Below are 26,363 nucleotides of genomic sequence, written 5' to 3' on the forward strand. Positions count from 1 at the left end.
GAGTGAGGATCTACGGGGTTCCAGCTTGGAAACAAGGAACACACAGGAAGGCGCGAACGAGGTTCAAGGAAGCATGCGATTGGAGCGCGCGACTGCTCGATGCTGGCGCTTCATGACGCCGAGGCTGCAGTCTTGGACCTGAAAGCAAGTCGACGTTCCTTCGATCAAAACGTGGGGACTGGTTCGAATATATTGTTGTTGTCTTGGTATACGGAGACCACTGCAAGGAAGAAAACCATTGCCCCGCTGTGACCTGAGGCACGCCAATTGGCAAAAGAGAAACGATGTCTGACACAGGCGACCCCCAGCCTCAAAGGTCTGTGCACTGGTCGACGATCGATCGGTCGAGATAACAAGTCAACTTCAACTGTCTTGTGAACATCTCGCCCTCAAGAATACCAAATACAATGCGTGAAAATCAAGGTCCGGCAAGTCCTTTGACTGTCAGCCGTACGGGTCCCATCGTATCTGCGTTTGGTGGTCTCAGCATCGCCATCAGGTCTGTATCGACTTTAGATAAATATCCTGGTCAGTCTCGCAGCCCATGAGCAATTGTGTCTCGAACTTACGTTAACAATACAAAGCACGAGAGCATGCGCAAAGAGTCGCTCGAGCTCTGGACGTTGATCAAGGTCTCATCTACTTACTTGGTGAACAGACCCTGAACTGGCCTGATAGCGATCAACCTCGCGCTTTTAGGCAGCTTCGCTACTTTCTGTACCTAAGCGGATGTCAGGAGGCCGACTGCTTCGTAACATATGATATTGCGTCAGACAAGCTGACTTTGTGGTTGGCACCCATCGATCCACGAAAGGTTGTCTGGACCGGCAGAGGATCTACTGTTCAAGAGGCGCTCGGTACGTAAAGCAAAACTAAGGATATCGCAGACTCAGAGCCATGGGAGTCCGGTTTCCTCTGTCGTATGTACGATACTTCCAAGGATCAGGCTAACCGTACCCTTGCTTCTAGACAAGTACGACATTGACGAAGCCCGTTTTGCACCATCGCTTGCACATTTCGTCAAGAAATGGACTTCTAACCATGCAGGCTCCATTTATGTTCTACACCCTAATGAGGCCCTTTCCAAGAGTTTTCCTTCTAGGGTCGATTCAGAGAAGCTCCGACCGGCGATGGACGAATGCCGGGTGATCAAAGATACTCACGAAATTTCTTTGGTCAAGAAAGCCAACCATATCAGTGCATTGGCTCACGAGAAAGTGTTGCAAAAGCTACGGTCATTCAAGAATGAAGCGCAAGTACAGGCCGAGATTCTGGACGTCTGTGTAGCCCACGGTGCCAAACACCAGGCATATGAAATCATTGCTGGGTGAGCAAGTACTTCCATCCACGGGATAGTAAACACATGAGGTGCCTTACTTACTCCGAACAGGTCTGGACCGAACGCTGCAGTCCTTCATTACATCAAGAATGACGAGGATTTTGAAGATCGCCAACTGATGTGCTTAGATGCTGGCGCAGAGTGGCAAGGATATGCAGCAGATGTCACCCGAACGTTTCCCCTTTCCGGTCACTGGCCTTCTCGCGAGGCAAAACAGATATACGACTTGGTGCAGCGTATGCAGACGAAATGCATGGATGTGCTTGGACCCGGAGCACGATTCGTAGACGCGCAGTATCTCGCGCACCTTATTGCCATTGAAGGGCTGCTCGAGCTGGGAATTTTCCACAACGGCTCCAAGAAGGAGATCTATGAGGCAGGTACATCGATTGCTTTTTTCCCACATGGTCTCGGTCATCATATGGGGTTGGAAGTGCATGATGTATCGACGGTGCTCACGAAAACGAACAGCGCCACTACTGACGCGGATGATGGCGTCGTCCCAGAGGTACGTTCTTTTCACCAAGACAGTTGACGACAAAATGTGCTAAGAGAAAACAGATTGCTTCGCATCTACCTAGCGTAGAGACTAGAGCAGAGCTTGGGTCGTTGTCGGCCAACATTGTTCCTGCGGTATGGAGCAGGGCTCTCAATGAAGCGAGCGCGCCTAGTCTGCAGCCTGGAATGATCATCACAGTAGAGCCAGGCCTGTATGTGCAATGATGACATGCGCGAGGAAACAGCAGCTGACCAGAAGACAGCTATTTCAACCGTGAAGCTCTCGAGACAGTGTTCTTCCCCTCTCCGGTACATTCAAAGTACATCAACAGATCGGTACTCGAGCGCTTCATGGCGGTTGGTGGAGTCCGTATCGAAGACGATCTATTGATCACTAAAGATGGATGGGAAAACCTGACGACTGCGGCGAAGGGCGAGGCGGCCCTTCGGATTATCCGTGGTGAAAGCTAAGTCCGGAGCGGGAGGCAGGTGGTGGTATACATGGACGTGGAGTAGAGAACAGTAATGTGGAGGATCAAGCATGAGAGTCGCAAGGGGCAGGGCCACTCGAGCAAGTAGAAACGAATATATTGTAAAAGGATATGCCGCTCGCTGTGTGGAGGCAGGACTATGGTTGACAACTCCGTAACGCCGTGGTATCTCTTGTTTGACAGACGAAAGGGGACATGCAGGGGCCAGAGGGATCAGAAAGCGTCCAAAGTCATGCTGTTGCTCACGTCTGTGTTTTCGACCATCTTCTTGAACTCTTCGAAGCTGATCTTGCCGTCGCGGTCGAGGTCGGCCTCCATGATGGTCTTGTCGACAATCTGCTGCAACTGCTGGTCTTTGAGGTTGCTTCCGACCATCATCTTGAGGACAATGAAGAGCTCGCCGTTGCTGATGTAGCCGTCGCGGTCAATGTCGTAGACCTTGAAGGCGAAACGCAGCTTTTCCTCCTTGTTTCCTTTTGAGCTGAAGGCGCTGAGGCCCGAGACGAACTCCTGGAAGTCGACATCACCGCCGCCGTCTTCGTCGAAAATGGCAATCATGCGTGTGGCGAGAGGGTTGGAAGAGACCTGGGGGAGGGAGAGGAACTCGTCACGCTCAATGGTGCCCGAGTTGTCCTTGTCGAGCTTCATGAAGCGCTTGCGCAGACGGTCGACCTCATCGCGGTCAACTGTTTGGACGAGGGCGGTCAGCACGGGGTCAGACGAGAAAGTGTAGGCGGGACCAACAGTTGCTGCCCTGGACCAGGTTCTCGAGCATCTGTGAGTTTGCGTTGCCCATGGTTGTGCAGTGTGGATGATGTGTCGTGGGTGGTCGAGAAACAGAAGACAAACGAGCGTCTTTGTGGTTGCTGCACCTGGAGCCTTTGCTCTGTCCAGTGACGCTTGACCCTGGACGCTTCGAAGCTGCACCTGCACCTGCACCTGCACCTCTCGGCCGCCTGCCCCTCTGCCACCCAACACCTCGACGCCATCGTCATAGACCGGCGACGCCAACCATCACAATGACCGACAGCCCCATCCTCCAGCTGGCCGAGACTATCCAGACAGCATCCATCAACAGGCATCCCTCGCCCGCCCACGATGCCAACCCCTCTACGGCCGCATCCATCAAGCAGCCCGTGCGCCTCGACGACCAACCTGACCTTGACCACCTGCCAGACGACGTGAATGACCACGAGATCCCTCTGTCTGTCCTGAAGCCCGCTCCGCGCAGCAAGCAGTTTCCTCCCCTGCCCGATCTGCGCTTCGAACAGAGCTATCTCGCCAGCATTCGCGATGCTACCTCGTGGCAGATGGTTGCCTACATCACCCTCAGGGACCAACTGTTCATGCCCTTGACCCAAGGTTTGCTCTGGACCTTGGTCGTCGCAGGCTGGAAGAACTGGAATGCGCTTCACAACACGTCGTCCAACTTCTCGGGCTCCAGCATCGGCGCTCGTCTGAGAAGGTGGTGGTGGCAGACAAACAACTGGGCTATTCCCAAGCCTCGCTCTTCCTTGCGCGACCCGAAGCTCGCTGCCCAAGTCCAAGAGGTATCTACTACACTCCACACCCCGTTTTCCAATGCTGAATCTCGACAAAAGTCCATGCTGACCACCCTGAAGTATTATCAAGCCGAGTTCAGCGCCGGCGCTGATTGATCCGTCTGCTTCTACTCTACCATTTGCTGCCAATTTCATCATTCAACCGGCCTCTCACTGGCCACGACGCTGCATGTGTCTGCAGCCTGTTATCAGCTGCCGCCCTTCAGACACCATGGCAACAGCCTTGCTCGTCCCCGGCGAACTTGTAGCACACAATTCTTAGCCACTCATGTGTCCCGAGACGTTGACCTTGCCGACTGATGCGGCACTATCTCATGCCAAAGTCAGGCGGCCACTCGATCCACAGTCGTTTTTCTAGATTCATAGTTCTTCTGGTACGTCGGTACAGTGTCGGTCGTAGGGCTTGCCACGCTTTGCTGCAACTTGGTCCCTACAAGTATCGGGTCTATGGCCAGCGACTAGACGAGCCTTCAGCTCGTCTTTGGTAGCGTCTTTGAGCATAACGTTGCACTCCAACACGACGCTGCATGCCGTAACACCACATAAATCGAGAAATGAAAAGCACAATTCACAAGGAGACGACAAGGGCTCGCCTGGGCGCTCGGTGCATGCGGTGCCTGTGCCTGGTCACTAGCGACAAGAATTAGCAAACAGTTCGCTCGCCGACGTGCCGGGGGAGCATTCGGTTGAGGCACTGGGAGCTGCGGCACTGCGGCGGCTCGTTTTACGGTTGGGCTAAAAAGCCATCGAAGCGGGGTCGTTCTCTCACCCCGCTACGAGTACTCGTACGCTTACCCAGAACAAAAATGCGCAAACCTTGTCAATAGGTAGCCAGCGCGGTCGTTGTAAACAAGATGCACGATCCGAGATGCGCTATTTCGGCCACTAAAACGCCTCGCCATGCCAGGGCAGCGACTGGCATTGCTCGCAGAACGCCTCGGGCCCACCAGAACACCCTCCACTCCACCCTGCTATGCCTTGCACGTCATCAAGACCACCCACGCTGCTCACCACTTTGCTTCTATGCTCCATTGGGCTACCGTTTAATAATCTTTTGATAAATCTCTGTTCACTCCCGCGACTGTCTCTCCAGTCCCTCACACCTTTTTTCCTTTCCCCGTTCTATTCTGCATACATTTGTAGACTTTTCAATTGCCGCTGCCGTGTCTAGGACGAGCTCTGAGATCAGCCCTTTCCGCACCTGCAACCATGTCCAACAAGCCCATCTTTGTGGCTACCCACCCTAGAGCATGCTCGACGGCATTCGAGCGAGTGCGTTTCCCTCGACCACCCATGGCAATCCACCACCTCGACCACTGACCCTTTCCAACAGGTCTTCATGACTCAGCGCGACACTCTGCAATGCGTCCACGAGCCCTTTGGCGATGCCTTCTACTTCGGTCCCGAGAGACTTAGCGACAGATACGAGAAAGACCAAAAGGCCCGCGCTGAGAGCGGCTTCGAGAGCTCGACATACAAGACCATCTTTGACGACATCATGAAGGAAAACGAAGAGGTGTGCATCCCTTACAGCATTGGGAGCCAGTCTTACTGCGTGTCCCGCTGATTCCTCTTTCCCGTCATCTTGTCCCATTCAATCTGGCTCCTGCTGCCACTCAAGTCCCTGTCGTTTGACTGAATCGAGCTTCCTGGCTACCAAGCACTCTCCCTCGCACGAGAGACACGTGCGCGGCGCACACTGCTGCAATCTCTCATGACTTTGTCCTTGTACTCACAATCATCAGGGCAAACGCATCTTCATCAAGGACATTACCCACTATCTGTCCCCTCCGGACGGCAAGCCTGCATCCATCGCACCCTCATTGATGAAGGTCAAGCGTGGTGTCGGTACCAACGGCGGCAATCCCTTGACCGACATCGCCCATGGATCCAATGCTTCAGATCCCAACGGTGCAGTAGAGAATTCTCCTCCCTACCCCTACGCCACAGAGTCCGAGCCTGGAAACCCCACCGTGGTCCCTGCCGATGTCCTGAGCAAGTTCCACTTCGCCTTCCTCATCCGTCACCCCAAGCACAGCATTCCCAGCTACTGGAGATGCACCATCCCCCCGCTCGACGCAATCACTGGTTTCTACAACTTCATGCCTTCCGAGGCTGGATACGATGAGCAGCGTCGCCTGTTCGACTACCTCCGTTCTTGTGGTCAGATTGGCCCCAAGCTTGCAGGTCAGGACGGCGAGCAAAAGAGCGGAGCTGTAGACATCTGTGTCATTGACGCTGATGATCTTCTGGACAACCCCTCTGCCATCCTTGAGCAGTTCTGCAAGAGCGTTGGCATCGAGTACTCCCCCAGCATGTTGAACTGGAACAACGATGAAGACCACGCCTATGCAAAGGAGGCATTCGAGAAGTGGAGAGGCTTCCACGAGGACGCTATCAACTCGACCGAGCTCAAGCCCAGAACTCACGTAAGTCTCCTGCTACAAACCGTGAAGGACGGACGCTGACAATCAACACAGAAGAAAGCTGAGAAGAGCGAAGAGCAGCTTTTCGCCGAGTGGACCGAGAAGTACGGCGAGGAAGCTGCCAAGATCATTCAGCAGACCGTCGCAGACAATGTCAAGGACTACGAGCACATGAAGCAATTCGCCATCAAGGTATAAATGATGACGAGGCTGGCATTTTGTTAGATATCTGGTTACGGGTTTCCCTGGTCATATTCCTATTCAATGAGAACACGAAGAAACCATAGCACAGATCGCTAGTTGGAACTCGACAGTTGTGCAATGCTTGCAGTGATTGACGATCAAACATCGCTTCTTTTCTGGAGAGTTACGTCATGGCGGTCGATGTGTAAGCATCCGCCGAGCACATCATGAGATGAATTGCAGTTTCTTGAATCACGAAATCTCGGCATCGCAATACGACGTTTCCTCTACAACTTTTCTGATTATCACGTCGCTTCAAGGCCTTCTGCATATACCACGATCGCAGCTCAATCAACCATGTCCACCGCACTCATCTTTGGCGGCTCCGGAAAGGTGCGGTCGACATGTCCGGCAGCGTCAAGTAACGCTAATTAACAGCACAAGGTTGCGCGACACCTGACGACCAAGCTAGTTGCCTCATCCTACACTGTTCACTCCATTATCCGCAAAGAGTCGCAGATTCCCGAGCTGGAAGCACTCGGAGCGCAACCCATCGTGCAAAGCATAGAAGACTCTAATGTAAACGACCTTACAGCAACCATCAGAAAGCACAGTCCCAGTGTAGTCATCTGGAGTGCAGGGGCTGGAGGCGGTAGTCCTGCGCGCACAAAGGCTGTAGACCATGAAGGCAAGACCAACTCTGCACTTCCGTGTCAAGTTCGATATATGCTGACTTGAAGGATAGGTGCAGTCAAGGTCTTTGACGCTGCTGCTGCTGCAGGAGTCAAACGATTCATCATTGTCAGTGCAGTAGACATTCGTGATCGAGAAAACAAGCCCACCCCTGAGTGGTAAGACTTTATCTCCTGACATGACCAACAGTGGATTGTATGCTAAGGTTCGACGAACAGGTACAATGATGACGACACGGCCGTTAGCAACCGTATGTGGAATGCAATTGGTGTCTACTGCGAGGCCAAGCTCGCTGCCGACCGCGACCTGGTCACGCAAAACGGCCGCCGCAAGCTCGATTACACCATAGTACGTCCTGGCTCTCTGAACACAGACGAGGGGTCAGGCAAGGTCGCTGCTGGCAAAGTGCACCTGGATAAAAGCATTTCTCGAGAGGATGTTGCCGAGGTCATTGTGCGTTGCATCAACACTCCGTCGACCATTGGTCTGGCCTTTGATGTCGTGGGTGGAGACAGCCCTATCGCTCATGCTGTAGACGAAATTGGCGGCCAAAGAGTCGACACTTTCGAAGGGCGCTACTAGTTGGCAGGGTCAGGCACTGCTCAGATGCCGTCACCCTGTAAGGTTGTAGGTTATTTGATTCCTCGACAGCAAGACTAAGGTAGAGACAGTGACTCGATTTTGGATTTAATCTTGTTGCAAGGATAACCCTGTTGGAAGTAGAATAACAGGCCAATCTGACCGATCTATCGAGGATGAGGGGGTGACGAAGTATAGTCTGCCAAAGTGAGATGCGTTGCAGAGAAGCACAGTTCTGATCTGATTATATACAAGAGGCAGATCAAAGTGGTTGTGTTTTGATAAAGTACGGATGTGCATTCCAAAAACGATACGCTCGAAACGCCGACAGGCCAAGATTTTTACCGACAATAGTATGAAACATTATAATCATCTACAACCCAAAAATTTCGTAACGAAGTACTCAGGGTCTGCTTCATCCCTGCAAGCACTAGAATTAATGTAGATTGGTGACTAGCTGAGCTGCGTCCAAACCAGCACCGAGTACCCTGGGTTGAATCGGATTGCTTCCTGGTTCCAGTCCAGTACCGTCGAGGGGTGATTTTCTAGGACCGTCCGAGGGCGACTGTGTCACAACCTCGTCCAGCTCTTCGTTGCGTTCACTCTCTTTTTGACGCCGCTTCTCCATCTTGTGGATTGCTTGCTCCGTGAGCTGTTGTCTGAACATGCGCTCCACCACATCCTTCTTGCGAGTGATGCGATCACCAATACTGATGATGATGCCACCCGTGATGTTGCATGTGATTGAGAAGCACAGAATGACGGTCGTGAGAGCGAATGGTCGCACGTGGTAAGAGATGGCCCATGTGCAAGTACCCAGAGCAATTTGGAGGAGAGAATGACAATCGAGCAGGACGACGACAGCAACGAGGAGTCGCAGAGGGAAAGCGTGGTGTGTTTCGGTTTCGTGGGGCTTGTAGAAGGTGTGGGACTTTGAGAATTTGTCCTCATGATGCTTCAGTTTTCTCTGCTGCTCTTCGCTGAGCACACTCTCCTCATCATAGTCGTTGCTCATGGATCTGTTCGACTTGACATCAGCATTGAGGGCGGAAGCCGACTCGTGGACGGAAGCAGCCTCGGCAGTAGAGCCGTTCTCGATATCCGCATCGATTCCTGGCTGGACGGGCAGGTCGTTCTCGTTCTTGAGCTTAGGAAGGTTGCGCTTCTTGCGGAGGCTCCACGTCAGATGATGATAATGCGCAATGTATATCATGTGGTATGTGTCGACTGCTCGGAAGGGGGCTAGACCGTCACCAACGACAGCGAAAAGGGCGACCAGGACGTTGTCGATGACGTTGATGATATAAGACTGTCGACCTCCGACATTGATCCAACCGATCAAGAAGAGGACCCATGCCAGACCGAACAAGGTTACTAGGGTGGCATAGACGGTGACAAACAAGCCAAGGGCTAAAAGACCGAGATTAGCACAGGGTGAGAGGGACCAAGGGTCAAAGGTGAGACTTACGGCGGCGGACATATTGACCAAAGCCTTTCATTCCTCGTTTGAAAGCGGCACGGCGCGAATGCAACATGTGTCTAACATGGTCGTTCAGCTCCTGCTTTTCGGCCAAACTCCAACCTTCAAGACTGAGGCCGTGCGGAAGCACGGCGTAGTGGTCCTCGGTGTCACTCAGATGCGAAGCAATGGTGAAAGTGCGATCGATGCCCGGACGCTGTTCAACATCGTCGGCATCCGTCTCGATGCGGTTCTGAGTCATGATAGAAGGAGGCTTTATGGAAGGAGGCTTCACAGAAGGGGCTTTTGCTGGTGGAGGGAAGAAGGTTGGCTCTCGGGTCAGGTTGTAAGTTGGACGGCGGTTCAGGAAGGAGCCCAGATCGGGAATGAACAGCGAGTTCTGGACGTTAGTGAGAGTTGCAAGCGTGGCCACCTCGGGATCTGTCATGGTTCGAGGTCAGTCTTGTGAGGGTTTGGAGAGAGCGGGCTGGGGGAGAAGAACGAACCTACGACATCGAGAATGTCAACCAGATCAGAGTCGTACTCGTTTGCCCAAGTGCCGCGACGAGGTCTTCTCCGGGGGCTAGATTCCAGGTCGGTATCACCCTGCTGCTGCTGACGTCTAAAGGGCTGGAGGGCGGCGACACTCGCTCTCTTCCAAAGGCCCGGGCGGGCGGGTTCGGTGAGGTTTGCGGAATCACCAGCGGCCGCCAGTTGTTCAATGTCGACGTCTGGGGGCATGGTGGTTGATGGACGGCCTATCTCTTCCTCCAGGCGAGGCATATGGGTAGAGGCAGGTCTCGCAGTGCCTCTCGGAAGACTCAGTGTGTTGGGATTGCTAGTGCTGGCGGCAGCCCATGGTGGGCGCTGAGGCTCGGACGACGAGCGGCGCCTGCCAGAGGTATCGGGCACATGCTTCTGAGCAAAATCGGTCGTGGCAGTTGTGTTCTGAGAGGCCAGGGTGCTGGCGGATCCGAGACGGCGTAAGCGGATGCTAGGCTGGCGACGGTCGTCCAGGGTGGGTCTCCGCCTGTCATTGCGTGGAGTGGATGGTTGCTGCTGCTGCTGCTGCTGCTGCTGAGGAGCGGCAGGAGGGGGAGGGGATGTCGAGGATAGGCGGCGTCTGTTGTTGTTGTTGGTCGGGGCACTCGCGATGGGGTGCAGCGCGAGGGCGTCGCGGCCGAGGGCAGCGTCGTCTGCCATGTGGTCGCTCATATTTGCATGGTGCAAGGGAAAGCAAGCGTCTTGAAAAGGATTGCAAAGTCGTAGTCGTCCTCGCTCCCGCCAACGACAAGGGCCAAAGACAAATACTAGGAAGGCCCGGGATCAAGGGCCAGACGCGGAAGCCGGCCACACAGAGTGTCCAGCTAACTGAGTACCCTTGAACCTTCTGTCTCTCACCTGCCGAGAGCACATTGCGCCCAACAATGACGCACAGCTAAATTTCCACCCGCCCGCCCACCCTGTGCACATTACCAGCCCCGACGCCCTCCCTGCTTGTTATTACCAACTTCCAACTTGCCAACCGCCATACTAATCCCCCCGAACAACGTCTTGACAACATCCTCTCTCGTCACTCGTCATGCCGCAGTCGACCCTTCTCGTCATCCGTGGCCTCTTGCTGTTCGAACATGCCACCTGCAGCCTTTCGTCGCATTTGCCTTGCTTCTAAAAGCCGACCAAAGGTTGAAAAGAACGAGAAAAAAAAATCTAATGCATTCCCTGAAAGACTCCTAATAGTACACACCGAGCCGAAGATCATGTAGCATCTCAAACTACTAGTTCCAGCCATGTCTTGGACCCGATGAGCTGTAAAAAATGGCCGAAGGTCAACGTGAGCGTGATAATGTCCATCTCGTGTCCACCTCCCCTTTGCCCGAGCACATATCCTGTTTTGGTGTGGTCATTATTGCATCCGTCGCTCCTCTGTCGACTTTGTAATCGCTTATTTGGCGATCTCAACACCACCCTCGGCACCTGCGCACCATGTTAGCACTGTGAAGTCCCTTGGCAATTGTCCTGTAACATACCGATGGCCTTCTTGATGTCACCGTAGATGGCGAACTGTCCGGCAGTAATGGTACCGACCATGAAGAGACGGGCACCGATACCAGAGTAAGATCCCTGTACATCACATCAGCAAAAAATTCAATCCAAGACCGATATCAGAGAGTACTTACACGGAAACCAAGCTCCTTGGCGATCTTGATCAGACGGGAAGTGGTGCCCTCACCGGGTGCGCCCTTGGACTTGTTGATCTTGGACAGCATGGTGTCGGCGGGTTGAGAAACGAGAGCGGCGGCGAAACCGGCAATGAGACCGGAACCAAGGTTGATGCTGGTCTGCATACCGGGGGAGGCGGTGGCCTTGTCAACGCGCTTGTAGATGGCCTCGGCAACCTTCTCGTAAACGACGAACTTGGACATGGTGTAGGGGACCCTACGTCGAGAGTCAGAATGCAAACGCAACCAATGATGACGGGGGATAGACTTACTGCTTGAAGAGCATGGGACCGAAACCAGAGTAGAAACCGCCAAGACCCTCAGTCTTTGCGATCTTGGAGAAACCAGAGACGAGACCGGAAGCGAAGGTGGGCTCGGAAACGAGACGGATACGGGTGGCCTCGAGAGGGCAGAGGGCAATGTCGGCGAAGAACTCGGCAAAGGCGGAAGAAACAAGGTAGACAGCAGTGCGGTTCTGGACAGCGCTCTCGTAGCCGACCATGGAGATGGCCTGCTGCTTGAAGAACTCGTAACCACCGAACTTGAAGGCACCCTGGAGGAAGTAGCCGGCGAAGGTAGGGCCGACACCGGTCAGGAGAGCGCCAGCACCCTCGTTCTGGATGACCTGGCGGAAGCCACCAACGAGACCGCGGTTGTAGGTGACGGGGTCAAGCTGGATTCTGGTCTTGACGCTGTTTGAAGGGGCTCGAGTCAGCCATTGTTCTCGTCAATTGGACGGTCGGCGGGCGCGCAGAAGGGCTGCGAGCGCGGCCGACAGGCGAATTCTTACACATCGACGGGGGTGAGACCACCGTGGGTGACGGAACAGCAGACGGCACCGGCAAAGGCGAATCTAGAGTAGAGGTCGAGACCGCTGAGCTTCTTGGGAGCGGCGGCCTTGATGTTCTCCTTGATGGCATCCACCTTGGTGGAGCCGGTAGAGGAAGGAGGGGCAGTTCCGGTGGCAGACATTGTTCCAGGGATTAGGGGAGTGGAGATGGTATAGACAGGAGTGGGAGGAGGAACAAGAAGAATTGCAGCGGCCGATTTTTAGAACCAACAAGTCCTGGGAAAGCGGAAAGCCTTCTCAACCAACCCGCGCACAGGCCCATCACTTCGGTACTTCGGAACAACTCGGCCACTGCTCATGACGCTGCTGTTTACTTCGGCTCGCCCACTCTCTCGGTCAAGCCAGCAGCTGCTTCAGTTGCACTGCTATGAGCACTTGTAGAGCGTGTAATGCGATACGCTAATCTTACAATTGAACCATGGCTCGAGACTGGGCTGCTCAATCGCATGCATCGGCCCAACTCTTTTCGAGACACCAGCCAGCTTCTCTCCTTTTAACACACTCTCATGCCACAAAGATCAACTGTCCGGCCAACCGTCTGAATGTCTTCACGTCCAAAGTAAAGCGCCGCCATTTCCTTGACAAACTCTCCATCGTTTGAGCTCCACTCGTCCAGTCCCATCCTTCTCAAGTCTTCACTGTGAATGCTTATCGTGCCCTCCTCTCCCTCTCCGACTTCAACGTCGGCAGCTTCGATCATCTCGGCCAATGTCTCCATGACCAATGTGGTAAGGCGATGTGCATAGGCTATCAGGATCACTGCCACCGATTGGAACCTCACGTCAACTCCGGCCACTCCGTCCTGGACAGAAGAAGACCTCCTGCCGCTGCTCGGACTTATCTTGCCCGGCGCTGGTAGAGGCAAATCATCTAGCAATCTTGCATCTTGACAAGCCTCGTCGTTCAACAAAGCGTCCTTTTCTCCTGCCGAGGCCCACCAGAGAAAACTGGTGTAGGCAATCGAGGCCCATGACGAAGGTTCGACCAGTTTGCTCTCTCCTTCAAGCTGGATGTATTGATCACCACTAATCTCTCCATCTTGCTTTGATGGGACCAAAGGTGCACTCTCACTCGCGTCGTCGTCCATTGGCCGATCGGCCTCCATGTGGTGAACCGTTTGGTTTTGATACCGCACCCTGTTCAGCTCACGCTTGAGAGTGTAGTAGCGTCTCAGATCTCGTTGGGTCGCCTTGATGTCTTCGCCAGCAGCAGTACGAACACGAGGCCATTGTTTGACGGCAGGCGTGTCCAGTGTACGTTGCGGTAGCTCGACAAGCACATCGTAGAGGTTCGACTTGGTTGCTAGTATGTCGTCAGAAGTACATGCAATCCAAGAAGTTTGTTGCTTGGTTTTGGTGGCTAATTGAGACAGGTAGTCAATATCATGAATACCGACGTTAAACAATGGCCTGAGTGGGTACAAAGCGTCCTTTTTGGATGCCAAGTCGGCTGCCGAAGGTGGAATATTCGATAGGACGGACAAGTTGTAGACAAGGTTGCAAGCGGGCTGAACGGGCGTTGGTGTTATGATCAATATGCTTTTCTTGACGAGTGCGGCTCTTTGGAGCGGGAAGATCAGAGGACCAAAAGTATCGAGATCATGTGCTAGAGACATGGCGGGATGGTCTTCTGACAGAGTAGGGTCGGCAGGATGGAAGCCTGCGGCGTCGGACAGAGCGCGTCGCTTGCGTTGACTCGAGTTGTGGCCAAGGTCGGGATGTGGCTCATCATGGGCAGCTAGACGGTGGTGTTCCCAGTATTCTTGCAGCTCGTGTGTGTTGTCGGTATCGTCGACTGTGTTGCTACAGCCGAATCAGCGTGGTATATAGCAGTAGCGTGGCATAGTTGCGTACGCGACCAAACGGCGCAGTTGGTGAGCATGCAACCAGCTACGGCCCAGGCGTCCATATGTCAAAGGCACGAGCAGACCAACAGCGGCAAAGTGTGCATTTCTCTCAAACTCGTGGGCAGGCCGGTTTGCGAAGGCGCTGATGCCAGCATATTGTTCGTGGACGAAGTAGACGAGATCCGAGTCGCAATTATGAAGGCCCGAGGGGAGCGACTTGTACTCGACCACGCCATCCAGCTCGACTGTCAGCATTAGTCTACGGGCCAAGATTGGACATGGTGGGAGACACACGGTCTGGGATTGCACGCTTCCATGCTATCGTGTACCTAGGTATGCCTTTGTCAGCGGCCTGTTTGTCTCATGTGCACTCAATGACGCACCCTACCTTGCGGTCAAAGACAACGACGAAGAGCGCTGCTATAGACGGCAATGCCACCTCTGCACTCTTCGACCTGTCTTGGACTGCCATGTCGTATGTCTTATGCAAAGTGAGCCTCGCACGTCGCACGTCAGATCAGCAACAAGTCCATCAATGTCCTTGCCGAGCGTGGCCGAGAAGGTGGAGTCCGGTATACACACCCCCTGTTTCTACATCGACACGTCACTCTACCGGCTTACAACTGCACACCGGACGAGCACGAGTCTTGCATTATTCTCGCTGTAGCAACTCACGCCTACTCGTTCATATTTCCGGATCTGGACAAAGACTTTGTTGTTGCCATCTCCGACGCCCTTGTCTTGACATCGATAGCCGCGCCAACTACTTCCATATCTACACTTCTTCACTACCAGCTCCACTCCACTACACTTGTGCATTGAAACAAAGAAAAGGAAGAAACACATCATCCCACCGCTCTCATGGCGTCGCCAGACTCCATCAATCTGATCAAAGGCTGGCCGAGTACATCACTGCTCCCGACTAAGCATCTAAGCAGAGCTGCCCAGATTGCTTTAGCCGATCCATCCATTGCTTTTCCAGGCTTACTTTACGGTCCCGATGAGGGCTATGCTCCGCTGAGAGAAACCCTTGGAGTATGGTTGTCTGATTTCTACCAACCTGAACAACCTGTCGGCAAGGAAAGGATCACCATCACAGGCGGCGCCTCTCAGAATCTGGCTTGTCTGCTCGAGGTCTTCACCGACCCTGTCTACACTAGAGACATACTGTTTGCTGCCCCTGCATATATGCTGGCCTTCCGCATTTTCGAAGACAATGGCTTTTCGGGCAAGATGAAGGCAGTTCCCGAGGATGATGATGGCATGGACATGAGCCTACTCAGGAAAGCACTTGAGGAGAGCGAGAAGCACTCGTCTGGGAACAAGACTCCTGTGAATTATCCTTGCTCGAGATTGCGCCCTTCCCCGCTGACAACAGTCTGTAGATGTTCAAGCCTCCAAGACCTTACGCAAAGTATTACCGCCATGTCATCTACTGCGTGCCCACATTCTCAAATCCCTCGTCAAGGACCTTGCCATTGGATCGAAGAATCGAGCTTGTAAAACTGGCTCGAGAGTTTGATGCGCTCGTGATATCCGACGATGTCTATGACTTTCTGCAATGGCCTGCGGATCTCAACGCCTCGCCATCAAGCATTACCAAAGCGCTATTGCCTCGCCTAGTCGATATCGACCGCTTTCTCGACGGCGGACCTGAACGCTCTGGAGCCGATGGCTATGGTAACACGACGAGCAGCGGTAGCTTCTCCAAGATAGGAGGGCCAGGACTTAGAGTCGGATGGTCAGAGGGTTCGCCCAAGTTCGCATACGGAGTCTCGCAAGCTGGCTCCTCTTGCAGTGGAGGAGCTCCATCTCAGCTCACGTCCACGTACATGAACATTTTGGTCAAAGATGGGACCATGTCCGAGCACATCTTCAAGACACTACAGCCAGCATACGCTGCACGATACAAGACCTTGGTGTCGGCAATCGAGGCCCATCTCTACCCTCTTGGTGCCAGGCTACCACAATCCAATCGGCAAGTTGTAGGGGGCTACTTCTTGTGGTTGACACTGCCTGATACGGTCAACGCAATTGACTTCGCGAAGAGATGTCAGAATGAAGCTCAAGTCATTATTGCACCTGGAAACATCTTTGAGGTTCCTGGCGATGACAGTGTTAAGTTCAGACACTCTGTGAGGTTGACTTTTAGCTGGATCGATCACGACTTGATGGTCGAAGCCGTCAAGAGGATTAGTCTCGTCCTTGAGAGTTGCCTGAAAGGCGAAAGACCTGAAGAGGCTCACAAGCAGGATGGTGTCAACGAGAATCCATACTGAATTGGATGTTGAGGTCTATATTTCGAAAGTCTAACCGGCCACTTACAATTTGTTCAGCCTGAGTCGCCGCCAGACAGTTAACCGTCTAAGGTATCTCACAAGGATTCGCGAGGTCCTTTGTCATACTGACGCCCTTTCCCAGCTGGAATCGGATGAGCTGTCAATAAAGAGACAGCCGCCATAATGAGTACATGCTCTATCGAAGATGGATCGGCTCGGCAGGTCATCAATTTTCACGCGTTGCAATGGCAGACAAGCACCAAGTCGGAAGAATAGAACTTGTAAATCAGCTCAATATGTACAAAACGCATATAAATCCTGTCATAACAAAACACCGGTCGCCATGCTAGCACTTTTGTCCGTCCTTTACTGTAACATGCCCTCAAGACTCTCGCCAAGGATGCCTTCAATTTGGCGGATCCAGGCTGTCGTCTCCCTCTCGACGTCTTCGTCGTCGTCCTCTTGCAACTCGCTGATGAATGGCAGCATCTCAGGCAGAAGAGCAAGCCAGTCTTCTCCAAGCTTCTCGGTCAGAGACTGTTCGCATTTGACTGCTGCCAATCTGGTCAGTTCGTTGTCATGTCTCATGAGTTTGAGAATGGCCGAGTTGAGAGTTTTGTGATGTTCAGGCGATGCTGCAGCTCCTGCCAGTCCAGTGACAGCAGAAACAATGTCTAGCGAGTCTCTAACTTCAGGTTCATTGGCGAACGTCACTTGACCCAACAGAGGCTGCATGATAGCGTCAAAGTGCGCAGGGGCTTGCCAAAAGTCGTCTTGATCGTTGCTGAAGCTTGCGACCAGTGTTTGAAGTAGAGCCTTCAGGAGAAGCTGTTCCAATTCACTCTCTGGCTTGACGTTCTGGAGAATGGACGCGGCTTGCTCAAGGATGTAGCCAGAATAACCAGTCACGATAGACTATTCACCGAGTTAGCATTTGATCACAGGACAATTCCGAAAAGGGGAAAGAATCTCACCTTCAAGGTCTCGAAAAACCTAGCCAGGAAACCATAAACACTGATAAGACGAAGGGTACGACCAGCTTGTTCCTTTTTTGGTAGACCTTCGCCTGCCCAAGACACGAGGCGGGTGAAGAACGGTCTGAAAGTTGTGTCGTTCAGTCTCATGATGGCGTCTAGGGACAGACTGTCTCTCTGGGCTTCCATCACAGCAAGCTGTTCATTGTCAGGCGAGTTCGGCTGTTGGGTGAGCAGGCGGCGAAGATCGAATGATTTGTTGAGAATTGAGAACAAGATCGAGGCGTTCTTGATCAGAGCCGACTTGGGATGCGTCTTGATCACTGTGTGAAGAGTGACAAGAACCTCCTGGCAAGCTTGGTGGCCAAGAGTGACAGCGTTGTCGAATGTACGCTCCAAAGCTGCCAATATGGTCCTAGCATCGAGCTTTTGAGAGAGCAAGCCAGTAAATTGTGGACGACTGCTCGAAGTTCGGATGTCCGTGACCTCACTACAGGCCGATTGTTGCGTGAGCAACAAAGCTCTATCGAGAGTCTCGGCAGAGAACATCCATGAGATGTACTCGATGACATTTGTCAAGAAAGAGTAGACAGCGTCGTGCAGGCGAGCATTGCCGGACTCAATCTTAGTGGCATAATCGAAGTAGGTGTATGAAGTGGTAAGAATCTGTGGCAGAATGTCAACGAGATCGTCCCTGAGTACTTCCACCATTGTGGCAAGACAGAGCAAAGAGATGATGCGAAGCTCGTCATTCTGACTGCCAAATGCATGTTTGGAAGCAACCACACGAGCAGCAGACATGACCTTGTCCGTAGCCTTCTTGCCGAACTTCTCTGAAATGACATCGACGCATGTGACAGCGCTGTGCACTAACTCGATAGAACTCTCGTGACTGATGATACCGGTCACGCTTGGCAGAACAGACAGCATAGCGTTTGCTGCTGTGGCATCGGCGAGCTTGGCTTCACGACCGCGTTGCTCGAGCGAACGCAGAACCATAAGTCGAAGATCTTGTTCGGGTCTTTGCAAAAGCTCCTCCGCAGTGCGAACGAAATACGGTGTTGGAAGCAGGCTCAACGCTGCTGTCAGAACGTCATTCGAAGCAGACTGCAAATCAGACTTGTCTTGGATGGATGCGGAAGAAGAGAATTGCATGATTTTCTGCAGGATGTCGGCGGCAGCAGACTGGAGTTCACCTTGTGCACTTGCGTCTTTGTCGAGAGCCTTGAGAATTTGTACATGGAGAGAACGTTGCTGCAGCAAAAGTCCCAGGGAACGCAGAAGATGTGCTACCGATTGCTCAATCTGCTCTGGTGTCTTATCGTTGAATCCAAAAATTGCTTCAGACACAACTGATTTGGGTTGTAGAGCGTTTGTGGCTAGATCGATATATTGAGATGCAGCGATGAGTTGAACCTCAGGTGAGAACGATCCCATGAGTTCGGCGGAGAAGGTGGGTACCCGCTTGTCTGTGGGATATTTGTCGAAGAGCATGGCAGTAATGGCGGGCAGGAACTCTTGGGGACCTAGAGCATTGACAAGATGACTGAAGAGGCGCAAGCGGCGATGAAGAGGAATGTGCTCGAATGCAGCAGTGAAGCTGAGCAAGAGCTCGGCAGCTCCAGTGACAAGGTCTTGATTCTTCTTGCGGAGAGATGCGACAAGAGGGGGAACAACTCGAGATACAGTCTGGTCGATAACATGCGCCGAGTAGTCGTCACTTTGTCGCAGCAATGTGTTGCTCATAAAGGTGAAGATTGGCATCACACTGTGCAACACCAAGTCAGGAGCCCAGCCTGACAGGCTCGAGATGAGCAACAAAGCAGCATTGTGAATCTGTGCGTTGGTGCTGGTGCGAACACACTCGACAATGAGGTCTGCCCTCAACACAGAGCGGTCGACCTTGACTGCAGGACTCTGTTTTAGCGAGTCCACGATCGAGAAGAGACATCCGATAACCAGTTGCTGCAGGTAGACTAAGTTCGATCCGAGTTGTGTCCTGTAGTGCTGGAGCTCGCTCAGAACGTGGAAGAGGCTCTTGAGCAGTTCCGGATGTCTTTCGGGACGAGAGCCCTCGATCAGTTCCAGCACAAGAGTCAATCTACGGATGACATTGTGTAGATCTGCAACGTTGATACTTTGTGACTTCGCCAGTTCAGATCTGCTTGTTCTTCTACGCTTCGTGGCTGGAGGCTTGTCTTCCATCTGTGCAATACTAGGCACTGATTCCAACAAGGAAAGGAGGACTTCAGTCGGCATTGATACTTGGCGAAGAAGATCGGTAGCCTCTGACTGTCTAGCTTCAGATATGTCGTCCGCTTGATCGTCGAGCGCAAGGTCAAGGAGGAACGCAGAAGCAGACGTTTGTGCAATTGGTTTCATACTGGGCCACAAAGCTCTGAATCTCTGTATCGCTAGAGTGGACAGAGATGCACTTTGTCCCAGCTCTCCGTTTGCAAGTGTTCGCAGGCAGGTCAACTCCTCCGAAGTTCGACTCGTCAGACAGTCAACGTAAGCCTTGTCAACACTTGCTACATCGACATGGGCAGAGGCGCACGAAGCGGATCGGGTTTGCATGTCCGATTGGACCCAGCTTTGAAGAGATGGGACGAGGGTCTGCACACGGCCTGTAGAAGCAGCCTTACCGACAGGACTCAAGAAGGAGAGAAGTTGAACTTTGACAGCAGCCAATGGCACTGCAGCAGCATGCTCGCAAAGCCATGATGCAAACGATGTCCTCAGGGTTGACTTCAGATCCGTCGAGGTAGCAGATGGATGACCAGGCTGTGTTTGAGTTGGGCCGTTGATGGAGCTAGCGAGCACTCGTGCTATCTGACTGGGGTCAAGGACGCACTCTTCGAGACTGGGTACAAGTGCATCAGAGAAGACTTTGTAAGCATTGGGACCAGTCAAAGACGACTTTCTGGAAGCTGCTGCGTAAATGTTCTGAGCTGCCCATGGCTTTAATGATTCGTTGACTTTGCCCTTTGCTGCGTCCGGACGGTACAGAGTAGTGATGGCAATGAGCAAGCCAGCAGCAGCCTTGCGCACAGCTTCTGAAGCATCGGCCAAAGCCACGAGCACAAAGGGAGTCAGTGCCTGCATATCAATGGCTTCGGAGGAGTGGGTTTGAAGAAGCGAAGTAGCTGAACGAAGAGCAGAGACACGTGCAACGATCGGATAAGCACTTGTCCAGAGTCTTGCCAAGAAGGATAAGTTTGTCGGCGAAGATAAAGCGTCTGCGCTGTGAAGTACTGGCATGCCGAGAAGTTGGTCCAGGCTCTTGTTTTGCTGGAGCAGAATCAGGAAGGCGCGAGCAAACGTGTCAAAAGGAGAAACTTCGGTGTTGGCAACGAACGAGTAGTCCTTGGGCAAGCTCTGAGGTATCACGGAAAGTGCTTCATCTAGCTGGTCCGCCTGTGTAGTAACGGGCCCATCAGCCATCTCTGTATCAGCGTCGGCTGACGGCAAGGCCAACATGCCGCTCGGAGCCAACGAGATCTGTAGTTGGACCTCGACAGACTCAAGGCTCAGGTCTAGACTAGCAGCCTCGGCCTGTACCAGTGGCAGTGTGCTAGGCGACTGGCAGAGGGCAGAGAAGATGCGGGCAAGACGCTCCTGAGAAGCAGCAGATTCGGGCGATGCATGGAGGCCAGAGACAGCAGAAAACAAGAGTCGGACGATGGCAGCCTTCTGGGGCAGGCTGAGGATGTTGGAAGTGACAGCGTTCTCGATCAGGTCGAAGGCCTCGTCGCCCGAGGCCTCGTCGAGCGAAGTCATGGCGAGACCAGTAAGGAGCTTTCCAATATGCTGTTTTGTCTGGAGATCATGCATACGAGCTGCCAAGGCAGGGAGACTCATGAGAGCTCTTGTGACTGAACGAGTGAGTTTCAACGACTGACGCTCTTCAGCAATGATTGCGACAGTAGCCAATCCTTGGTCCGAGGTCTGGGGAGTCCAGCCACGAGATACTGCATCCATGAGGCTATCAAGGACTTTGTCGTCGAGCTGAGTCTTGGACACCAGGACGCAAATGATCATGCAGGAGCCGAGGAAGAGCTCTGGGACGTTCTTGATGCGCAGTGTCTGCTGGAGTACGGGAACGACGCGAAGCAACAAATCCTCCTGACGCTGGCTACGTACGTCGGCGCGGCCTGACATGGCAGCGTCGAGCATGCCGTTGATGGTCGGGGTCATGACACCAGCCCAGAATTGCAGAAGCATAACAGAGTGGTGGCCCAAGTTGGAGGTGCGGACGACATAGGTGTTGAAGGCGGTAAAGAACGAGGGGTTGTTGATGGCGGCATATATCAGAGCTTGGCTGGGAGGACTCGACAGGCTGGGAATGTATGGTTGCAGGAACTTTAAGGTCGGAGGAAGTGTCTTGGGTAGGATGGACAGCATGGTGGGGAAGATGGGATTTGCGTGGTATGGGAGGAAGGTGAGGACAAGAGACTCGGTGTTGTATTCGTGCACACTGCAGGCATGTTAACGTTGGTGTGAGTGGGTGCTGTAGGCGTGGCCGTCACGTACCGGAAACGACGAACAAGCCACTCGACGGCCTTGAGACCTGGCCGTAGCAGCAGCCTGGAGCTGACGAGGCCCAAGAAGCTGTCGATGATGTGATCCAGGTGCTCATTGTCCTTTTTGGTCAAGTTGATGCGCTCCTCGGACTTTGACTGTTCGCTGAAAAGATTGGCGGCAAAGGGCGCGAAGCGGGCGTCGAGCATGCACAGTTCGTGGAAGGCCTCGGCGCATATTTGGTAGATGGTCTCGAAGGTCTGGTTGGAAGCGACTCGCGGGTCGAACAACAACGACTTGCTGTGCTGGGCGCGTTGGGCCTTGAGATCGAGTTGGTCGGTCGACTTTTTGGCGATTTGCGCCAACTGCTGTTGCAAAGCTGTCGCCATGGTGCCGATTGCTGTCGCCTGAAGAAAGCCAACTGTCTCGGACAGAGCTCTTCTCTCACAATCGTGCTTGGCGGCCTGGAGATGCAAATGGCGGCGACAGAGATTCTGTCTTGCGTATCGCCGTCCAGCACCGTTCCTGCCGCATTCAAAAAGTTGCAGCTTCTGCCAAAAACTCGCGGCTCTTGGCATTGGAACCGGCAGGTATGCCGAAGGCGGTCAGCGGCGCCCGCCCGCGGCTCTCCTTGCACCGCTCATCTGTTTCGTACACCGACCTTCACCTGCACTCAGTGCACACCACTTCTACATGTCGGCGCCCTCCAAGGAAGTGCCCAAGTTCTCGAGTTTTCGTGCAAAGAAACCTGCACCACAAGAACAGCCCTCACTGCCTCTTTCGACATCTCTCAAGCGCCGGCTGACTCCCGAACGTGAAAATGGCCCTGTCAAATCTCACAGAAGCACACGTCCGGAGCATTCGTCTCGTCGCCACCGTAGTCCATCTGAACATCGGTTGAAGATATCTGATTCGCTTCGTCGTGATCGGGGCCAACACCATCATGAAACCGAAACTACGACGACGGTGCGACACGACGAAACCTCCCATCTCTTCGTCGTTGACCGAAACGGCGACCATCAAAATGCCGCTTATGAAAGACTGCACAAGTATAGTATTCCTTCCTACCATCGAGTGGGCTATGGAAACATTCTAGGCCTCAATTCCAGGTTCAAGATAGATCGCGCCGAGAGCACCCCTGACAAGCTCGACATTACTGACAAGTCTGCCATCCTCAAGCAGGTCCCGCAGCGATTGCTTCTGAAACGTCAACGGAACCAAGAACTTTCTGATCTGCATGTGCGTGACCAAGATGAGCTAGATCTGGCTCAAGATTTCGTGGTCTTCCCACCTTCTGCCACTGACCATGACCAACAACAACACGTGGGCGATAGCTACGATTCATTCAGATACCTCAATCCGTCCACAGACTTTGGCCCCCGCAACTCTCAGCAGCGAGAAGCCCCAAATGTTGCTCCAACTGCAGAGCAGCAGGTTCGCCAGCATAATGTTCAACTCGTCAGAGCTACCAAATCAGATCCCTCTGACCTTCAAGCCTGGATCAACCTAGCAAACCATCAAGAACAGCTCGTCAGCCCTGGTGCTGATGCTCAATCCTTGACAAACACAGAAAGGCAGACTCTAGCAGATATGCGCATCGCTGTCTATGAGAAAGCTCTGAAGCACTTCCCAACAAGCGAAGCATCCAAACGTGAGCGTCTGGTGTCAGAATTGTTAGATGAAACATCTCTTGCTTGGGACGTGCAGAAGTATACACAAAAACTTCAAGAAGCTGTCCAACAATATCCTGAGAACTTCTCCATCTGGAATCGATATCTGAACGCTTGCCAGGCAAACCCAATCGATTTTCGCTTCGAAGATGTCAAAGCATTCTACGTCCGCAGCCTTCGCACGCTTGGCTCAAAGACTCAATCAGGCCATGAACCCGAGACTCGAAATCTGCTGCTTTACATAATGCTGCGTTACACTGTTTTCTTATTAGACACCGGTTATGATGAGCTTTCGATATCCACGTGGCAGGCTCTTGGCGAGTACCACTTGTTCAGACCAGCTCACCTCACCACTCGCGAAGACAGTCAGATTCTTGCCGACTTTGAACAGTTTTGGGAGAACGAAGCCCCAAGATTTGGTGAAGATGGAGCGCAAGGATGGTGTGATACTCCTGAGGACGACTCAGTGGCGTCTGGTCTGCTGGAGTCTCTTCCCGAGGACGAACTTGATTCGAAACTACCGTTCAGATCCTTCTCAGGCTTGGAAATGACCACGAGTAAGCTCTTACGACTCCCTGGGAGGACTATGAACGATACTGGTGCCGATGATCCGTTCCACGTCGTATTCTTTTCCGACATTCGCGACGTTCTTGAAGCAACAGCGGCTGGCCTCGACCACCTTGATTTGCTCGATGCTATTTTGTGTTATCTGGGCCTCCCTAGCGGAACATGGGCAATGACTACTGGCAGAGACACTCGACCTCAACCGAAGTGGCGATCAGATATTCTGCTTCAATGTGGTCTGCTGCAACTCGGCTCTTCGGCCAGTGAAGACGGTGGACAGCGTATCGACAACTATCAGATATCGACGGATCTCTTATTCTCCCGTGTCTTTCAACGTGTTTCTGTGCCGGTGTCTCAGGAGAGTGCTCACAATCAACAGCCGACGCAGGAGATCTTGCTTTTTTCTCGGCGAGTACTATCAAGCATGGTAAAATACTTTCCCAGCAACGACGATTTGGCCGAGTATTATCTAGCTTTCGAGCTTTCATGCTTTCCTAAAGAGGCCTTGAAGGTGGCCAAGAGTATTTTGAAGCAAAGACCATCCAGTCCTCGACTTTACAATGCGTGTGCCACAATTGCAGCAAAGTTAGGTATGGTTGATAGGGCTACTCAGATTTGGGCAGGCGCAATCAACATGAAGGATAGTTTTCCGCACGAAGCACAGAAAGAGCTTGTCCTACTCTGGCGAGGATGGATATGGTGCGATCTGGAGATCGATCAACCGCACACAGCGCTATCGCATCTTGCATCGTTCGGAAGCAGCATGACTTTGGACATCAGTGGATCTGTTCCGATGTCAAGTGCGACAATCTTAAGGATACGCAATGCCTTCAAAGATGGGTTTGAGCATGCGCTCAGTCAATCTCAGCTCAAGCTGGCTGCACTCAACGCTGAAATGCTGGCGCTTGTTGCGTATATTACGGAACCAGATGCACTGCAAGCATCTGTGCAATCAGTACATGAGCAATGCAATGCAGCGCAACAGAGATTTTCAGATGATCATGCGCTCATCGAGATGTTACACCAAGTCAAGGCCGGTGTGATATCTTATCATATCAGCAAAAGACGACCGTACAGGCCTGCTTTTGTGCGCTTTGAGCTCGAGACAAGTATAGCGCGGTTCCCAGACAACACCATTTTCCTCGAGATGTATCGAGACAATGAAGTGCGGTTCCGGCTTGACGACAGGGTAAGATCAATACTCAAAACTCAAGTGCTCACTCACAGTCAGTCACCTCTTGTGACATGGTCGTTCTCAATTGACCAAGAATTGGTTCGATTCAAAAGTCAGTCTTCTGGCTCGACAGCGGAGTCGGTAAGATCGACATTCAACCGCGCATTGATGACCGTTGGAAGCCCTGTCAGATATTCACAGATGCTCTGGGTGATGTGGTTTCAGTTCGAGAAGCTACTAGCCCAGGAAGAAGCTACAAGCAGGTCTGCGGTGGGCAAAAGAAGTGTCGTCGAAAGGAATCCTTTCCAGAAGTTAAAACATGTCTTTCTCTCTGGCTTGCATCATCTTCCTTGGTCGAAGAACTGGGTCTTGATGGGTCTGGAAACTTTTGATAGAGACGATGAATTTTGCTGGAGCACTCAAGACCTGAAGAGGTTATACCGTGTACTCACTGAGAGAGAGCTGCGCATACGAGTGGACGGTCTCGAGAATCTTCTCAACTCTGGGACTGGTCGCTAGAGACATGAAACCCAATGAATACCATCCAGTGACAACACATGTGCATAATTGAAGCTTGAGCAACGCGTACATGCAGCCGACTCCCGATGATGACAATGCCAGAAGTGTGTTTCGAGGAATGTAATAGCCGGGAGGCGTATGCGTAAGTCCGACGGACGATTGATCGGGCGTTCGTAAATTGGTCCAGGGACGGGCACACAATCACAGGAGGGTAGCACAGCTATTGCTGGTTCGCAATTTTAAGGGAATCGAGAGCACTCTACCGGCACACCGAGAAGATGAGAATCATGCACTCGTCGTCGTCGTCGACGACTTGGAAACGCGCGGCCAACGCTATTACCCAGCGATCTTGGCGCAAGGAAACATGCAACAACTGCCAGAGGTTGGAAAATTGATCCCGGCAAGTTTGCCGAACTCCTCTTCCAGAGACGGCGGAGAAACCGCGAGTGTAGAGTCGGTAGGCAGGTGAGGTGTTCCAGAAGATCCGGTCTGAAAAGCATGAGGGCGCCTGACG

The 26,363-nt window shown here is 52.8% G+C and overlaps 11 protein-coding genes across 11 annotated transcripts; 6 read left to right on the forward strand and 5 right to left on the reverse strand.

Moving 5' to 3' along the window:
* Nucleotides 1–407: 407 nt before the first annotated feature.
* On the forward strand, nt 408–2,308 carry M436DRAFT_36298 (putative Xaa-Pro aminopeptidase; the record flags this gene model as incomplete). Its single annotated transcript, XM_013576365.1, has 6 exons — nt 408–528; nt 585–857; nt 970–1,327; nt 1,391–1,847; nt 1,901–2,049; nt 2,101–2,308. 6 exons carry the CDS (start codon nt 408–410, stop codon nt 2,306–2,308), a joined length of 1,566 nt encoding a protein of 521 aa, XP_013431819.1.
* Nucleotides 2,309–2,541: 233 nt separating this feature from the next.
* M436DRAFT_36010 (calcineurin regulatory beta sub-unit) lies at nt 2,542–3,124 on the reverse strand (the record flags this gene model as incomplete). Its single annotated transcript, XM_013576313.1, has 2 exons — nt 2,542–3,014; nt 3,073–3,124. The coding sequence occupies 2 exons, from the start codon at nt 3,122–3,124 to the stop codon at nt 2,542–2,544; spliced, it is 525 nt and encodes a 174-aa protein (XP_013431767.1).
* A 223-nt stretch (nt 3,125–3,347) lies between these two features.
* Nucleotides 3,348–3,986, forward strand: M436DRAFT_36159 (DUF1770-domain-containing protein; the record flags this gene model as incomplete). Its single annotated transcript, XM_013576338.1, has 2 exons — nt 3,348–3,878; nt 3,951–3,986. 2 exons carry the CDS (start codon nt 3,348–3,350, stop codon nt 3,984–3,986), a joined length of 567 nt encoding a protein of 188 aa, XP_013431792.1.
* Nucleotides 3,987–5,099: 1,113 nt separating this feature from the next.
* M436DRAFT_77445 (uncharacterized protein) lies at nt 5,100–6,514 on the forward strand (the record flags this gene model as incomplete). Its single annotated transcript, XM_013576906.1, has 4 exons — nt 5,100–5,162; nt 5,224–5,406; nt 5,636–6,319; nt 6,371–6,514. 4 exons carry the CDS (start codon nt 5,100–5,102, stop codon nt 6,512–6,514), a joined length of 1,074 nt encoding a protein of 357 aa, XP_013432360.1.
* Nucleotides 6,515–6,856: 342 nt separating this feature from the next.
* Nucleotides 6,857–7,774, forward strand: M436DRAFT_68760 (NAD(P)-binding protein; the record flags this gene model as incomplete). The annotated part of the gene is made up of 4 exons (XM_013576760.1): nt 6,857–6,892; nt 6,944–7,187; nt 7,245–7,350; nt 7,411–7,774. The coding sequence occupies 4 exons, from the start codon at nt 6,857–6,859 to the stop codon at nt 7,772–7,774; spliced, it is 750 nt and encodes a 249-aa protein (XP_013432214.1).
* A 433-nt stretch (nt 7,775–8,207) lies between these two features.
* M436DRAFT_35246 (uncharacterized protein) lies at nt 8,208–9,678 on the reverse strand (the record flags this gene model as incomplete). The annotated part of the gene is made up of 3 exons (XM_013576185.1): nt 8,208–8,760; nt 8,830–9,181; nt 9,240–9,678. The coding sequence occupies 3 exons, from the start codon at nt 9,676–9,678 to the stop codon at nt 8,208–8,210; spliced, it is 1,344 nt and encodes a 447-aa protein (XP_013431639.1).
* Nucleotides 9,679–11,175: 1,497 nt separating this feature from the next.
* On the reverse strand, nt 11,176–12,424 carry M436DRAFT_59550 (mitochondrial carrier; the record flags this gene model as incomplete). The annotated part of the gene is made up of 5 exons (XM_013576601.1): nt 11,176–11,207; nt 11,261–11,354; nt 11,411–11,669; nt 11,725–12,144; nt 12,243–12,424. 5 exons carry the CDS (start codon nt 12,422–12,424, stop codon nt 11,176–11,178), a joined length of 987 nt encoding a protein of 328 aa, XP_013432055.1.
* Nucleotides 12,425–12,795: 371 nt separating this feature from the next.
* Nucleotides 12,796–14,620, reverse strand: M436DRAFT_35202 (uncharacterized protein; the record flags this gene model as incomplete). The annotated part of the gene is made up of 5 exons (XM_013576172.1): nt 12,796–13,301; nt 13,374–14,104; nt 14,156–14,393; nt 14,443–14,477; nt 14,532–14,620. 5 exons carry the CDS (start codon nt 14,618–14,620, stop codon nt 12,796–12,798), a joined length of 1,599 nt encoding a protein of 532 aa, XP_013431626.1.
* A 389-nt stretch (nt 14,621–15,009) lies between these two features.
* M436DRAFT_35741 (aromatic amino acid aminotransferase) lies at nt 15,010–16,427 on the forward strand (the record flags this gene model as incomplete). Its single annotated transcript, XM_013576271.1, has 2 exons — nt 15,010–15,480; nt 15,534–16,427. The coding sequence occupies 2 exons, from the start codon at nt 15,010–15,012 to the stop codon at nt 16,425–16,427; spliced, it is 1,365 nt and encodes a 454-aa protein (XP_013431725.1).
* A 366-nt stretch (nt 16,428–16,793) lies between these two features.
* Nucleotides 16,794–22,311, reverse strand: M436DRAFT_77451 (uncharacterized protein; the record flags this gene model as incomplete). The annotated part of the gene is made up of 3 exons (XM_013576907.1): nt 16,794–17,342; nt 17,402–21,878; nt 21,935–22,311. 3 exons carry the CDS (start codon nt 22,309–22,311, stop codon nt 16,794–16,796), a joined length of 5,403 nt encoding a protein of 1,800 aa, XP_013432361.1.
* A 304-nt stretch (nt 22,312–22,615) lies between these two features.
* M436DRAFT_36080 (DUF1740-domain-containing protein) lies at nt 22,616–25,849 on the forward strand (the record flags this gene model as incomplete). The annotated part of the gene is made up of 1 exon (XM_013576324.1): nt 22,616–25,849. One exon carries the CDS (start codon nt 22,616–22,618, stop codon nt 25,847–25,849), a length of 3,234 nt encoding a protein of 1,077 aa, XP_013431778.1.
* Between the last annotated feature and the right edge of the window lie 514 nt (nt 25,850–26,363).

The sequence above is a fragment of the Aureobasidium namibiae genome (assembly GCF_000721765.1).
Source record: "Aureobasidium namibiae CBS 147.97 unplaced genomic scaffold scaffold_1, whole genome shotgun sequence".
In the NCBI taxonomy this organism is placed as follows: Eukaryota; Fungi; Ascomycota; class Dothideomycetes; order Dothideales; family Saccotheciaceae; genus Aureobasidium; species Aureobasidium namibiae.